Genomic DNA, 16,470 nt, shown 5'->3' on the forward strand with positions numbered 1-16,470 from the left:
CTCTTGTTAGTTCTGGGTTCTTTCTTGCCTCTACAGAAAGGCACTCGCTAATACGAAGGCTGCCCTGGTGTGTTACCCATGATTATTCCACGGATCCCATCAGGATCGGTGGGGGAGGTGCTGCAGAAGGTCCCAGGTTCAATCCTCTGCATCTTCAGTTAAAAGGACCAGGCTGGAGGTGACGTGAAAGACTTCTCTGCCTGAGACCTTAGAACAGGGGTGGCCAAACTGCAGCTCTTTCACACAGTCCAATTTAATGTTAATAAAAAGCAATTTTGCCTATTTTCCAATAAAAATGTGTGTGTGATATTTGCTCATGTCTTGCGGCTCTCAAACACCTGACGTTTATTCTGTGTGGCTCTTGCATTAAGCAAGTTTGGCCCCCCCTGCCTTAGAGGGCTGCCGCCAGTTGGGGCCCATGGCCTGATTCCATACAAGGCAGCTTCATGTGTGTTTCTTTGTCTTCCTTCCAGGTGTTCCTGACTGAATATACCGGCCCTCTTCTAATCTATCTGCTTTTTTACCTCCGTCTCTCCAGCATTTACGATGCGAAAGAGAGTGCCCGAAGTGTCCGCCACCCCATTGTTCAGTGAGTAAGAATCGTCCACACTCAGAGAGCGGCTGTGTGGAAAGAGGCCTGCCATGTCAAGCACAGCCTTCCTCCGATGCCAGGCCCACCACACTGGGATTCTGCCAACCCTGGTTAGAGAGATCCCTCTCCTAAATTAACTTTTCCAATTGGAGAACTGGGGTAGGGGGGATTCAAACCAATAAATGTCAGCACCCTTGTGGACAGGCAAGCAAAATGTGACATTGCTTCATAAAGGAAAACAGACACACATTCAGGTGTTGTGGTTTTCAAGGTAACAAATATTATCACAAACCCAACAATTTTACAACTAGAGGTAAGACTGAATGATAACGGCTGTGAAGAGAGCAACGAGAGCAACTTTTGTATAGACAGGATGTTCAGTGCCGTTCAGAAAAGGCACTCAGGACAAAAGCAAATCCAAGCAAATAGGGCGAAATAATGCAAGGACAAGAGGCCGTCCAAAATGTTACCCTGAAGAAGCGCATTTGCCCTTTCAGTAATGGCTCTTGCTGCTGCTGTGGCGGCACTGGATGCTTCCTTTCTCTGGCAGGGACAGGCCGGCAAAGAAATTCTCCCTTCCGTTTGGCTCCAGGCCTTCTCTCTGCTGCTGCTGACTGAGGAAGTGGGGCTCTTGCAGTTGGTAGTAGTCTGTCACTTAATCCAATTTTGAAAAGTTTTTTTTAATTTCCAGCTCTGTGTGACTGCTTTGAAGGTTGGAAGAGCTGCTGGGGAAATGGGGTGTTTCACCATTTCCTCCAACGCTTTCCCTAAGATCTGAATCACCTCTCCAAAGGTGGAGAAAATACAAGGTTTTGGGTGCCCATCTTTTCCTGCAAGGGTCACTACTGACTTGCAAGGGCAGCAAAACGAAACGAACAGAGACCAACTGTCACTGGAGGGGCTGTTATGCCTTGTTTTGAGGACAGGAGTTCTGGCTGGAGACCCACGTTAGAGTCTTGACATGGGATCGTCTGTGAGATTCCAAAGTGAGGAGCTTTCACTCAGAGACGAATCCTTGCAAAATTATTTATCCGGGGTTTGGCAGGGTGTAGCGATTAGAGGGTTGGACTGGGACCTGGGACCCAAGTAACCTTTCCAAGAGGCCTTTGCAACACGAGGGGGTGGTACTGCAGGGCAGGGGGGCAGCCAGTGTAGCCCATCAAAGTCCCTCCTCATGCCTTCAAGGCAGAAGCGGCATTTGAACTAGGGACAGTCTGGGTCAGAGCCAATGTTCCCTCTAAACTGTGGAGTCTTGTGAGCAAAAATTCTACTTTGTGAGCCACTGGCATTAAAGTGGCGAGCAAGCAATTTGGCTACTGCATAAATTACTTTGCTCTGGAGCCATCCTTCCTGAGCTAAGACAAAAATGCGTGAGCCGGAGACTAAAAAATGGTGAGCTAGCTCACATTCAGCTTAGAGAGAACACTGGTCAGAGCTCAGTGGCTCCACCTTGGTGCAGCTCAGACTGAGATTTTAGAGAGGGCTGTATCGAGCGTCCTTCAGGTTTGTCTCTCTTTCTTTGTCCTCTCTCCAGCCTGGCCTGCATTTGCCACTGTTTGCATTACCTCCGACATCTTCTAGAGACGCTTTTTGTGCATAAGATTTCCGAAGGGCACACGCCACTGAAGAACCTCATCAAGGTGATTTTTGCATGTCCAAGATGACGTGACTGAGCTTTTTTCAGTTCAATGTGCTGAGCACACCTGACACCTCACCTGCCCAGGGTCTCAGCCAGTGTGAATAAACACAGTTTCCTCTTCTGGACAGAACTCCTGTCACACAAACCGAACACCTCCCGAAAGTCACGGCCGTTGCCTTCTCTGCTTTGTATGGAAGGCAGGAGGTGTTATGCAGGTAATGAAACAACTGTCATCAGCCCAGCTGATGAATCTTCCGAAAACTGTATTTGGGAGGCCATCAGATGAATGGTATTGGCACATCAGTTTTAGAAATGACCTTTACAAAGAAGGGAGGAGGAGGAGACGGTGTGGAGTGTGTGCGTGGAAGTGAGTCAGAGACTTCCTTAGACAGCTGCCAAGGGCGAAGTTTCATGCCAAGAGACAGCTGAGGTTTAATATATGGAAAGCAACCAATGGTCGCATGCTAGTGGTCCTTCTCTGTCCATCGGCAGAGCGGCACGGAGCCCTTGTTTCACGGTTGCATCTTGTAAAGCTACATTCTGGCAAGAAGCCAAGCTGTGGGTCTGGGAAACCAACAGAATGGGCAGGAAAGACACTGAACACGATGGCATTTGGTCAAAGAACATTACGCTGATCCATGAGGAGGTGACAGAAACAAAGGCTGCCAACTCTGGGTTGGGAAGTTCCTGGAGATCTGGGGATGGAGTCTGTGGGGGGGCATGGGTTGGGGAGGGCCTTCAATGTACATATGCCATATAATGTAATGCCATAGAGTCCACCTTCCAAAGCAGCACTTTCTCTGCCGCCTGGAGCTCAGTTAAAATCCAAGGAGATTTCCAGGCCTCATCTGAAGGACAGCAACCCTACAGTCACATGTCCCTCAGCAAGGCCTGACCTTATTGATTCTGTGACCATCCTTGTTGTGGGGGCAGGGGTCTTTTTGTAGAAAAAGAGCTGCCGGAGCTCATTAGCATAACTCGTTGGCATATGCCACACCCCCTGAAATCACCGGAAGTGTGTCAGAAGGCCACACCCCCTGACATCACTGGAAGTGTGTCAGAAGGCCACACCCCCTGACATCACCGGAACCTTTTGATGACTGGTTTTTGTTTCTTGTCCTTGGCCCTTTCGGTTTGTTGGTTATGGTCCAGCTCCCCCTCTTCCTGTCACATGACTCTGATATCACATCCTGGGGTGCTCCTTTGTGAGCGATTGGCATTAAAGCTATGAGTGAGCAATTTGGCTACTGCATAAATTAGTTTGCTCTGGAGACATATTCCCTGAATTAAGACAAAAATGTATGAGCCGGAGGCTAAAAAACTGTTAGCTACCTTGCACTTAGAGGAAACACTGGACAAAACCCAGGTGCCCTCAGGAGGTCCACCAGCAGGGCCAAAGCTCCAGGAGCCCTCCCACTCTTGCTCCCCAAGCACCAAGAATGTAGAGCATCACTGCACCAGACATAAGAACATAAGAGAAGCCATGTTGGATCAGGCCAGTGGCCCATCCAGTCCAACACTCTGTGTCACACATCAGCCAAAAATACCAGGTGCCGTCACACATTGCCCAAATATACCAGGGGCCCTCCGGAGGTCCACCAGCGGGTGGGGGCTTCCTTCTAGCCACTCCCAGTGGCCAGAACGAAGGAGGGGGGATTGGGGCTGGATCAGGCAGGTGGCCCATCCAATCCAACACACTGTGTCACACATTGCCCAAATATACCAGGGGCCCTCCGGAGGTCCACCAGCGGGTGGGGGCTTCCTTCTAGCCACTCCCAGTGGCCAGAACGAAGGAGGGGGGATTGGGGCTGGATCAGGCAGGTGGCCCATCCAATCCAACACACTGTGTCACACATTGCCCAAATATACCAGGGGCCCTCCGGAGGTCCACCAGCGGGTGGGGGCTTCCTTCTAGCCACTCCCAGTGGCCAGAACGAAGGAGGGGGGATTGGGGCTGGATCAGGCAGGTGGCCCATCCAATCCAACACACTGTGTCACACATTGCCCAAATATACCAGGGGCCCTCCGGAGGTCCACCAGCGGGTGGGGGCTTCCTTCTAGCCACTCCCAGTGGCCAGAACGAAGGAGGGGGGATTGGGGCTGGATCAGGCAGGTGGCCCATCCAATCCAACACACTGTGTCACACATTGCCCAAATATACCAGGGGCCCTCCGGAGGTCCACCAGCGGGTGGGGGCTTCCTTCTAGCCACTCCCAGTGGCCAGAACGAAGGAGGGGGGATTGGGGCTGGATCAGGCAGGTGGCCCATCCAATCCAACACACTGTGTCACACATTGCCCAAATATACCAGGGGCCCTCCGGAGGTCCACCAGCGGGTGGGGGCTTCCTTCTAGCCACTCCCAGTGGCCAGAACGAAGGAGGGGGGATTGGGGCTGGATCAGGCAGGTGGCCCATCCAATCCAACACACTGTGTCACACATTGCCCAAATATACCAGGGGCCCTCCGGAGGTCCACCAGCGGGTGGGGGCTTCCTTCTAGCCACTCCCAGTGGCCAGAACGAAGGAGGGGGGATTGGGGCTGGATCAGGCAGGTGGCCCATCCAATCCAACACACTGTGTCACACATTGCCCAAATATACCAGGGGCCCTCCGGAGGTCCACCAGCGGGTGGGGGCTTCCTTCTAGCCACTCCCAGTGGCCAGAACGAAGGAGGGGGGATTGGGGCTGGATCAGGCAGGTGGCCCATCCAATCCAACACACTGTGTCACACATTGCCCAAATATACCAGGGGCCCTCCGGAGGTCCACCAGCGGGTGGGGGCTTCCTTCTAGCCACTCCCAGTGGCCAGAACGAAGGAGGGGGGATTGGGGCTGGATCAGGCAGGTGGCCCATCCAATCCAACACACTGTGTCACACATTGCCCAAATATACCAGGGGCCCTCCGGAGGTCCACCAGCGGGTGGGGGCTTCCTTCTAGCCACTCCCAGTGGCCAGAACGAAGGAGGGGGGATTGGGGCTGGATCAGGCAGGTGGCCCATCCAATCCAACACACTGTGTCACACATTGCCCAAATATACCAGGGGCCCTCCGGAGGTCCACCAGCGGGTGGGGGCTTCCTTCTAGCCACTCCCAGTGGCCAGAACGAAGGAGGGGGGATTGGGGCTGGATCAGGCAGGTGGCCCATCCAATCCAACACACTGTGTCACACATTGCCCAAATATACCAGGGGCCCTCCGGAGGTCCACCAGCGGGTGGGGGCTTCCTTCTAGCCACTCCCAGTGGCCAGAACGAAGGAGGGGGGATTGGGGCTGGATCAGGCAGGTGGCCCATCCAGTCCAAGAACGAAGGCCCCACCCCCTCCTTCGCTCTTGCCGCTCGGAGTGGTGAGAGCGAAGGAGGGGAGGTTGGGGCCTTCGAGGGGGTTGGGGCGAGAGTGAAGGAGGGGGGTTGGGGCCTTCGTTCTCACTGCTCTGAGCAGCGAGAGCGAAGGAGGGTGGAGTTGGGGCCTTTGTTCTCGCTGCTCGGAGCAGCCTCGGATAGGCAGAGGGGGTGGGGGTAGGAAAGCCTACTTACCCCCCTGCTCCATCCTCGTTCTTCAACAGAATGAGGCTCGAAGCAGAGGGTGGGATTAAGAAGGGGGTGGGGCTTCACCATGTGTCCGCCCTGCCCCCCCGAGCATCTCTTCCGGAGCGACGTACCAGGGCGCTCCGGCAGGATGAGAGGCCTGTGTGGGGGTAGCCCTTTTTCACTGGTGGGGGAGTCAGGGGTCAGCAAACGGGAGTCTGCTACCGGGGGGGGGAGATTTGGCTCCAATTGTCTGCTTATTGCTCACAACCAATGTTCCCTCTAAGCTGTGGAGTCTAGTGAGCAAAAATTCTGCTTTGTGAGCTACTGGTGTTAAAATTGTGTGCTAGCAATTTTGCTACTTCATAAATTAGATTGCTCTGGAGCCATCCTTCCTGAGCTAAGACAAAAATGTATGAGCTGAAGGTTAAAAAATTGTGAGTTAGCTCACACTAACTCAGCTTAGAGGGAACACTGCTCACAACAGCTCAGGGATGGGGAGGAGCAATTGCTCTGGCTGAAAGCCAGATCCACTGGTGGACCTCCTGATGGCACTGGTATTTCTGGCCACTGTGTGATACAGAGTGTTGGACTGGATGGGCCTTTGGCCTGATCCAACATTGGCTTCTCTTATGTTCTTATAAGCTGGTGAGACGCCATAGTGACCTCGGAGTTGCCTCTACAGGGCAATAAAATGATGCAGACAGCCAATGCTGAGTCGATATGGCAAGCAATGCAGACGGAGATTTGTGAGACGATTTGGGACTGCCGGCACAGCGGCAGGACAGACCAATGCAGATTGGACCTCTGTCAGGCATGGAAGAGCAGAGCAATCCAGGCTGACATTCAAGCTGTGGAAATGTCCTGCCAGGCCACCAACAATGAGCAAGGGATACAGGACACAAGAGCTCCAAGCGCCCTGGGTGCAGTGGGGGAAGGGGCGTTATTTCATCTCTCCCCAGTCATATCAGTGCTTTGGAGGGAGGAACTTATTCTGACATTCTCCACCCTCAATATTATATCTGTGTTCATTACAGGGCTGTACTTTTTACTGGGGATTCACGTCTTGGATTGCTTATTACATCAACCACCCACAGTACACTCCTCCATGTAAGTAGCATCACTTTCCTTAAACGGGACATTTTATTCAGGATTTTCAGAGTTCCCTCCCAAGATATGATTATTAGAGAACTTAGATTATAGAGAACTTCTAGCACGTTTGGCAGTTCTTCAGCTGAAAGGGAAGAGAAGGAAATTACTCTCCCACACTGTCCTGCCAAATGGCCACTGAGAGACTAGGCAGGGATCTAGCAGGAAACCTTAGGCTCATCCTGCACACTCTAAGATGCAGCATGGGGTCAGTAAAACACTGAGACCCCCCCCACACACACACACTGAGAAGTGAACTGGGGAAAGGTCTCAAGATTCTGCAGTCCACGCAGGACTTTTGGCAGAGTAGGATGACTGTGGGGAAATCGGGGACTGGAAAAAGCTTCCAGACGAGATGCTTCCCTCATTCTTGAAACTAGGCTCTGTACCTCAGATATGGAAGTGCCCAGACACTCACGGGGGGGGGGGGGGGGTAGACAGGGTGAGAGAAAAGGATTCAGGCCTATCAAGAGTTCCTCAAATGTCCCCAGAAGGCAGCTTCCCAGAAGTGCTAATTTCCCCCTACAATGAGCAGCTGCAGGAGATGGGACGGGATACATGCCAGGGAACATTCTCAGTCCCAGGGCCGCAGTGGTGGAAGAGCTCTAGCCAGCCTGACTACGTGTACGGTTGCCAGCTCTGGGCTGGGAAATTTCCAGAGGCTGGGTGGGGGTGGGGGTGGAGCCGGTTAAGGGCTGGGTTTGCGGAGGGGAAGGATCTCAGCCGGGTATAAGGTCATGGAGCCCACTCAGCAAAGTAGCCATTTTTTCCCATGGAAACTGATCTCTGTAGTCTGGAGAGATCTCAAGGTACCTCCTGGCAGTTGGCAACGCGAGGGCTGGATAAGGGTTAGCGTCTCTTTCAGAATCCACAGGGTTTCCACGGTGGAGATGCAGGGGTTTTCCAGTTTTCCCTTCCCAGGGTAGTCAGTTTGAAAACCACCGGTCTATACAAAAGCTGTGTCACATTTTACGCTGAAGTTAACAACAGAGAGAGATGTATTCTACTCAGTTTTATGGCTTTTGAATGCAAAACGTGACTCGGTTGTATCCAGCCACCCTTTTTGCTTCATCTTCCTTGATCCCTCTCCTTCCCACAGCCCCCAGCCACGCAGGGCTGTTGCCCAAGTGGGTCTCATGACTCCCCACAGAGCCTTTTTGGTGGTCAAAGGGGATCCCCTCCTTACTTCTTCACCAGCAGAAAAGCTGGTCAGACCCAAGTCCGTGGTCCAGCTCTTATCCAGCCATGGTGATTCTTATTTATGGTGACTAAAGGGAACCTTTGCATTCAGAGGCAGAGGCAGTCGGCCTCTAAATCCCAGTGCCAGGAGGCAACATCAGGGAAGGCCTCAGCCTCTTATTGGGCTTCCGGAGGACCTGGCTGGCCACCACGTGAGACAGGATGCAGGACTATATGGACCCCACTGGCCTGATCCAACAGGACTCTTTGATGTTCTTATGAAAGAAGGAAAGTTAGAGTAAGGGTACCTCTATCCCTTTTTCTATTCTTTTCTCAAAAAAAAATCACTCAAGAACTGTGCTTTCCCCTCATCTGCATAATTTCATCTTCAGTGTAAATCTTACCAGTGAGTATGGATGCCGGCCTTCAGAATTCCCCAGAATTACAGCTCATGTCCAGACTACAGAGATCAGTTCCCCTGGAGAAAAAGGCTGCTTTGGAGGGTGGACTCCATGGCATTGTACCCCTGTCCAACCCAGGCTCCATCCCCAAATCTCCAGGAGTTTCCCAACCTGGAGCTGGCAACCCTAACCCTCTATCTCCCACTGGTGGGGGGGGGGGCGCTGGCAACTCTACCAGCATGTCATTTATTCACCACCACCCCCAAACTGTTCAGATGGATACTCCTGGAGAAGGTTCACTATAACCAGACAAGTTTCCTTGGGAAATCTATGGCACAATACTCCACATGTCTGTCAGAAGACTCAGGGGCGACATTTGAGAAGTTAAATAATGCATGGAAATCCACATGCTCCATGTCTGAATTTAATCTACCTCCTCTGAGCTTATATGACAGACACACCCACTAAAAGCTCCAGAAGGGTCTCAAGCGGTGCCAGGCCTGTGTAGGATATTTGGTAGCTCAGAGAAAGGCCGTGGCAGAGGCTACACTGAATGTACAAGTAATGTAATATTTCATTATGTTTTCTAGCATTTGGGAATAGGCAAGTGACTTTTGCTGCCCTTACTTTTCTGGTATGTATTTGGGCCGTATACATATGATTATGCAAAATGAGCTGTACACTGTGTGTCACTTTGCATTTCCTCTCCAAACAAAAGAGGGGAATGGGATATCTGGCCTTGCAGAGAGGTTTTGGAGAGCCTATCCTCCATAGAGGGGCTCAAAGCTGGTTTCCCATCCAAACCATCCAGGACACTGACTGGGGTGACCTGGGCCCCGGTACCTCTTGGCAATGGGGGGGGGGGAGACTTACTGACAATGGGGGAGGCTGTCAGACCCCTGGTCAAGAGACTCCCAACAACACTCTCTTTGGCAGTGATTGTTTATTGAGATATCAGCATGATCCAGGCTAGAACAGTACTGTGTCAGAACTGAGATTCTGGCAGGAAAGTCCAAAGATATAGACAGTTCAAACAGGGCCCCCTGGGGAATAACCAATCACACTCCGCAGCTATCCTGCCTAGCTCTTGCATTCACTACCCCCCCCCCACACACAGGAATATATGATCCCGTCATCTACAATAGCAAGCTGGCACAGCTTCGGTCTCAAGGTCCTTCCTCTAGAAGTAATGTATATTAGGGAAGAGTTAGGACACCTATGATAGAGCAGTTCACACACACAGAGAGCCATTCACTCCCCCTGTAACTATGGCAAACTAAGCAGAGTTTGACAGAGGCCTAGGGTTGACAGGTCTGGGCTGGAAAATACCTGGAGACTTTGGAGGTGGATCCAGGAGAGGGTGGGGCTTGGGGAGGGGAGGGGCCTCAGCAGGGTACAGTGCCAGAGAGTCCACCCTTCCAAGCAGCCCTTTTCTCCAGGGGAGCTGATCTCTGTCAGCTGGAGATCAGTTGTAAAAGCGGGAGATCCCCAGGCCCCACCTGAGCTCTGGCAGCCATGTCACCAGTGATGCAACAATGCTCTGGTAATTGGGCAAACACTTTACATTGGAAGCTGTCTTTACCATAGAGTTTTTGCTCTAAATACCAGAACGCCATGGCTGAAACACTGAGCTAGGCCTTCCCTGCAGCCGGGAAGGATCCCTACTGGCAAACTGACTGGTGGGGGGGGCAGAGTTTTTGGGTGGGGGATCCCTATTCCCAGCAAAGGATGAGCAACCCTAGGTGTCCACATGCGGAGGGTGCTGCCATTGTCAGCTGCCTGGCATCCTCTCCTGGATCTGCACTCCCACTAGCTGGGTACAAGCTAAGGCCCAGGCCCAAGAGGAGGTATTTGTACTTCGCCTGAGGTGAGAAATTACCCACTCTGGGGATGCTGATGAAATTCTCCCCATTCAAATATCTCCTTATCCAAGTTAGATATATCCAAATTATTGGGATCCTGTTTCCACAGTGGCATAGTGGGGCACCATTCTTCCATTTCTGACTCTCTGACTGTTTAATTGTTGCATATGTATGCATGCATGTATGAGCTGATAAAAACCACAGGAATCCTAATGTGAGGGTACAGACATGCGGATAGTCCTTTTTGCACCGATGCACAAACATGCTGGGTGACATCAGTAATTTCTATTAAATAGGCTCTTTAACAGGAAACTGCTATAAACTGGGTGTGCCCCCAACCGGAAATTAGTTTTCGGAAAATACCCAGATTAAATGGGAATGCTGGATCAGATTGCAAGGGACAGTGAACCCAGCTCTGGTGGGCTTTTTGCTTTTTGAGGTTTTTTTGGTCAAAACTAGGTATATCACCAAAAAAATTATGATACTCTGACACCTTTATTTTTTACTTCAAATTTTTATTGTTTCCTGTTTTTTTCTTCATGAGCAAATGTTATTACAACAATAACCTTCCCCAGAAGTCTTCCAACCCACCAACCATATCCCAATTGCATCAATTTTTAAACAAAAATTTGTTTTTTTGCTTGAAATCCTCATTTTTGTTCAGCTTCAAATCTGTTTGGAATTAAGTCATTACAGATGGCTATGCATTCTGAATTTGCTTCGGTTTTCATTGGATAATCTTTCTCACTGGGGCCAGCCAGGTATTGAAATTATTATGTAACAGCCTGCAAATTTAACAGAAATATCTGACTGCAATGTTTCTGCAGATTTGTGAAGCTGGGAGTCATTTCATCAATGTAGCTCTAGTCCATCAGAATCAATCAGGTTTGTGATTTTTATTTTTCAGTTGTTTTTCCTTTTCCCCTTCTCTTAAAATTCTGTCTGGTTAAGGTGGAGATCCCCAGTGGTGCAAATTAACCCTACTGCAGCTAATTTCACTTGTTCTGAATAGGGATGCATGAACGTATTTTATTTTGTTTCTTTATTAGTTTGTTTTTTATTATTGTTGTTGTTGGCTTTAGAATATGATGTTTTGTCTTCTTGGTTTGTGAATTTGTATTATTTAATGCACGTAGTCTTTCCACATTTCATTTTGGTGTCCCTTCAGTGATCCCTTTTTCCTGCCCAATGTTTTACTTGTTTTTATATGTATTTTATCTCTGCTTTTAATAGTTTTAATGATGTGGGGGTTGTTGGTTTTAAAAAGTAATTTTAAGAAGTAACTTTATTATGCATTTTTAAAATTTGTTAACTGCCTTGGTGGCTCTTAGGAAGGCAGGAAGGCAGGGTATAAATTTTGTAAAATAAATAAAATGTACAAGGTTGGAGCATAAAAGAACTTCTGCACATAATCAAAATGCAGCTAAATTTAAGGGTGTGTTTAGCCCAACTCTTCACAGAACTGAAGAAATGTTCCTAGCACCAGGGAAACCCAACACTGAAGAGCTTCACCAAAAGGATCTTCTTTGACTAAGCTCCATGAACCTTGCCATTCACGTGTGTTTATTTATTTATATTTATATTCCCACTTTTCTCACCAATGGGACCCAAATATGCCTTACACCATTATTCTCTTTTTCTTCATTTTATCTTCACAACAAGCCCCCTGTGAGGAAGGTTAGGCAGAGAGTGTGTGATTGCCCAAAATTACCTAGCAAGTTTCCCTGCCAGAGTAGGGATTCGAATCTGGGCCTCCTAGATTCAATCCTGCAGTCTGAACACTACACCACACCCCTACAATGAGCAGAAGTTTGACTGTATTTACTTAAATCCAAGACTAGTTTTTCCCCAGGGATGCCACAAAAAGGGGGGGGGGTCATCACATACAGCTTACAGTTATGTCCAATAGTAAAAATCTTTTGTGTATAACTTTTTTTTGGGGGGGGGGTCATCTTACATTCAGCTTCAGCTTCCTTCTGAGAAAATATAGCATTTTCTCTCCTCTTGCCCTCAGACCCACACTTTGAATCTAGCAAGGAATGCATTTGTGCAAACCAGGACCAATTTCCCACAAGCAGCTGCGCTGCCCTCGCTCTTCCCTTTCCCCCTATTGTATTTTTCTGTTTCCCACTACTTGCTGTGCGGCCGCATTTTGACCCGCAGCATCCCCCAATTTCCCTCGCGTCATCTTGATCCTTGTTTTTTGAGATCGAGAAGATTCGGGGGATGCTGCGGGTCGAAATGCGGCCATGCAGCAAGTAGTGGGAAATTGACAAATACAATCGGGGGAAAGGAAGAGCGAGGACGGTGCAGCTGCTTGTGGAAAATTGGTCCTGGTTTGCACAAATGCATTCCTTGTTGGATTCAAAGTGTGGCTTTAAAAAAAACAACCCTTTAGGGAATACTTGTCCTGCTCCCTTGGAGACAGAGTTTATGTTCTGGACTTGGACTTGGAATAAACTTAATGTCCCTATAGTAACACTGATAAACAAGAACTGTTTTTAAAAATACAATTTACCCCAAACAGAAATTAAAAAAACATAATAAAATACAACAAAAGTTGCAGGTTTACAGATAAGCATCTATATCCATCTGTTCAAATGCTGATAAAGTTGTAAAGTCCTCAATCCTTTGGATTTCAGTATTGTAATAGAAGACTTTTAGTAACAGTATGGGCACAGAGAGACTAATTTCATTGATGATCAGTTAGTCTCTGTGAGTTTAATACTACATAATCATACCCAAAAAATCAATTAATATTCTAAGACAAAAATGATATTGGTAATTGCTTTCTCCCAAAAAGACTGGATAACTAGACAGGCTCAAACCATATGTTTAAGAGACATGTCTCTTGTTGAAACACAGGTGCATGAAGTAACACAAAACAGCAACTGTCTTAAAGCTAAGCAGGCCTGGGACCAGGTGGTCCTGGGAGGAGGACAGAGTCTGAGGAGGGCAGAGCTTGAGGAGAAGAGGGAGAATGGCAGGGATATGATATAGTCCACCCTCCCAGACAGCCATTTTCTCAAGGGGAATGGATCAGTATGATGTGGAAATCCTAAAAGCCCAATGTACTTTCCGGCTCTCCCATTGGCTGTGCTGTGCACTCCATCAGCCATTGGCCCACAACCGCCACTCTAGAGTACTCGAGTCCCATTGGCTGGGTGTTGGGTCCGCTCCTCTCCCCTGCCCACTGCCAGCCTGGCCACTGTTCCCTGACAGAATAAACTGCCAAAACGGCTGTCTCTCCTGACAAAGACACTTCTCCTGCTTGGCGTGGCTGGCTACCGAGGTGGGCCAGTGACCATCAAATCATTCTCTTCTCCTCCTGCTGTGGGGCTAACTTTTCCCTCCGTGGCTGTTAGGCAACCAAGCTTGGTTCTGTTAGTAAAAAGACAAAAGCAGAAGGCTCTTTCCAGGCCTACTTTGGCCTTTTTAGGGAATTCATCGGGGCCAGTCCTGACTTGAGTTGCTAGCTGCAGGTTTGGAAATTCCTGGAGATTTTGTGGTGGAGTCTACGGAAGTCAGAGTTTGGGAAGGGGAGAGGCCTCAGCTGAACAGAATGCCATGAAGTCCACCCTCCAAACAGTTATTTTCTCCTGGGGAACCATTGCTGCCAATCTCCTCTGGAGATCACTCCACTGGAGATCACTCAGAATTAAAACTGCTCTCCAGATGGCAGAGATCAGTTCCCGTGGAGAAAACGGCTGCTTTGCAGGGTGGATTCTGTGTCATTATACCCTGTTGAGGTCGCTTCCCTCCTGCTTGGGTCCCCACTGTGGAGAAAGACTGTACTTTCCTAGGTAGAAGCTGCAGGTGGGGAGGAGATGGAAAGCTGAAGTCAGAGGGGCAGATAATAGTACATTGATGGTTGGCTGGGAAGGAGATAGGGTTACCAACACCAGTATGGGAAATTCCTGAAGAATCGAGGGGTGGATCCTGGAGAGGGTGGGGTTTGAGGAGGGGTGGGACCTCAGACAGGTAAAATGCCATAGACTCCACCCTCCAAACCAGTCATTTCCTCCTGGGGAACCATTGTTGCCATTCTCCAGGTGAGGGCTGGAGATTACTCAGAATTACAACTGCTCTTCAGATGGCAGTTCCCCTGGAGAAAACACTCCAATGTTCCCTGTAAGCAATGTTCCCTCTAAGCTGTGGAGTCTTGTGAGCAAAAATTCTACTTTGTGAGTTACTGGCATTAAAGCTGTGAGCAAGCGATTTGGCTCCTGCATAAATTTGTTTGCTCTGGAGCCATCCTTCCTGAGCGAAGACAAAAATCTGTGAGTTGGAGGCTAAGAAACTTTGAGCTTGCTCACACTAACTCAGCTTAGAGGGAACACTGCCTGTAAGCTGTGGAGTCTTGTGAGCAAAAATTCTACTTTGTGAGCTCCTAGTATTAAAGTTGTGAGCGAGCAATTTTACTACTGCATAAATTACTTTGCCCTGGAGCCATTCTTCCTGAACTAAAACAAAAATGTGTGAGCCAGAGGCTAAAAAACTGTGAGCTAGCTCACACTAACTCGGCTTAGAGGGAACACTGCACTGGACTCTGTCATTATACCCTGCTGAGGTCACCACAGCAAAATGACAATAAGTGCCCAAGGCCAGGGCACCTGCTCAGAGCCTCTTTCTAGAGCTCATTGTATTTATTTGCACAACAGGCCTGTAACGATTCCTTGTTTTATGAGAGTATGTGTGCCTTGAAATCCTTGGTTGAAGTGCATGGTGTTAGCAGACTAGAATGATTGGGAGAGAGAAATGTGCTGTGATTGGTGGATGACAGAGTGTGGGAGGGGTTTTTGAAGTGAATCTGTGTGGGTGTGTCAGAGTGTCAGTTATGAAAGACAGTTAGGAGAGTCAGTTAGTGAGAAAGCAGTGGAGTTGAAAAAGTTCAGTTGATGTTGTTCAGAGTGAGAGTTCAGTTTGTTCTGTGTGGTATCTGAGAGAGAGAGCAGCATATATCTTCAATAGTGAATCTTTAAAGTTCTTAAAGAAGTTAAGTTTACGAAGAGATTAAACTGTGTGGTCGCCTAAGTGAGAGATTCCTGTCAGGACTAAAACTGGCAGAGTGTGTGATACAGTTGACAAATATATTTACAAGAACCTTATTCCCAGCCAGTTACACAATAACCAACCTCTTGTTTTGTTCCTCTTTCAATAAATCCTGTTTTATTTAAATATATCCCAGAAGTCATATAAATTCTTCCTCAGGACCACATTAGATCCTTGAAAGCCTAGATCCCGTGTTACAATACCAACAGCAGAAGCAAAGAGGGGATTTGGAATTTATTAAAATTCCTGATGGCAGCTGGAACTATCTATTTTGTAAAGACAAAATATAAATATTAAAGAGAAATACAGTCCTCCCCAATAATAGGACGTCACAAGGCCTTATTCCTAGTTATAATTCTGGGAGTTCTCCAGCCCTTACCTGGAGGTTGGCAACTGTAGTACAAGCCCTATCCCTTTTATGGTAATGTGACTATAATAACTTGCATAAAGTGAAAAAAACCCCAAGCCACACTTCTCCACCCACCACCTGCACCAAGCCCTGCCAGCCCTATTGAAAACAAAGCAACCCCTGAGGTAATCTGCAATGGTGTTGCTGAGGCTCCTCTGCCCTGTAGTCCTCCCCCTCAGACCCTGTCCGCTCTTTTAGAAAACTCAAACTGAGCAGGTTTTATTTTACTGGGAAGGGAAGGATGTTTGGCACTTTAAACAGTTTTAGCATTCTGTTATCCAGCTGATAGTCAAGGATACAGTTTCTTGCAGCCTGCACGGGGAACTAGTAAATTCCATGATCGTGCTGAAAATCAGCCCAACGGTCCATTTTATTCTGCCTCTGTGAGTTCCAGAGACCCTGATTCGCCCTTGCTTTCAGTGTTGCCAAGAGGGTTCAAATGGGATTCACAATGAGGGCAAAAGGCAGGCCTGCCTCTGTTCCTCACAAGACCCCTGCTGTGGATTGTTATTTTATTCTGGTTTTAATTGGAAAATATTTTTAACTATTATTGTCAGTTGCTGTGAACCATGAGGAAAGGTGGGATATAAACATTTCAGTCACTTGATAAATACATTAATAGTAGGACTTCAAAACCTGTGAAACCTGTTTGTGACAGATAGC

The 16,470-nt window shown here is 48.6% G+C and overlaps 1 protein-coding gene across 4 annotated transcripts in view; it reads left to right on the plus strand.

Annotated features, from left to right (window-relative positions):
* The window catches only part of TECRL (trans-2,3-enoyl-CoA reductase-like), a 52,172-nt gene that overhangs the window by 31,691 nt on the left and 4,011 nt on the right, over nt 1-16,470 (plus strand). For 2 of the 4 annotated variants that reach the window (XM_015416948.1, XM_015416956.1), the window contains exons 5-10: nt 474-589; nt 2,127-2,232; nt 2,360-2,446; nt 6,793-6,865; nt 9,075-9,118; nt 11,174-11,231. In XM_015416948.1, the coding sequence (XP_015272434.1) occupies nt 474-589; nt 2,127-2,232; nt 2,360-2,446; nt 6,793-6,865; nt 9,075-9,118; nt 11,174-11,231 (484 nt within the window). The remainder of the gene's footprint in view (nt 1-473; nt 590-2,126; nt 2,233-2,359; nt 2,447-6,792; nt 6,866-9,074; nt 9,119-11,173; nt 11,232-16,470) is intronic. The other 2 variants (XM_015416963.1, XM_015416971.1) reach the window with 1 other exon arrangement.

Source organism: Gekko japonicus, unplaced genomic scaffold (genome assembly GCF_001447785.1).
Source record: "Gekko japonicus isolate JY-2015 unplaced genomic scaffold, Gekko_japonicus_V1.1 scaffold3150, whole genome shotgun sequence".
NCBI classification, from domain to species: domain Eukaryota; kingdom Metazoa; phylum Chordata; class Lepidosauria; order Squamata; family Gekkonidae; genus Gekko; species Gekko japonicus.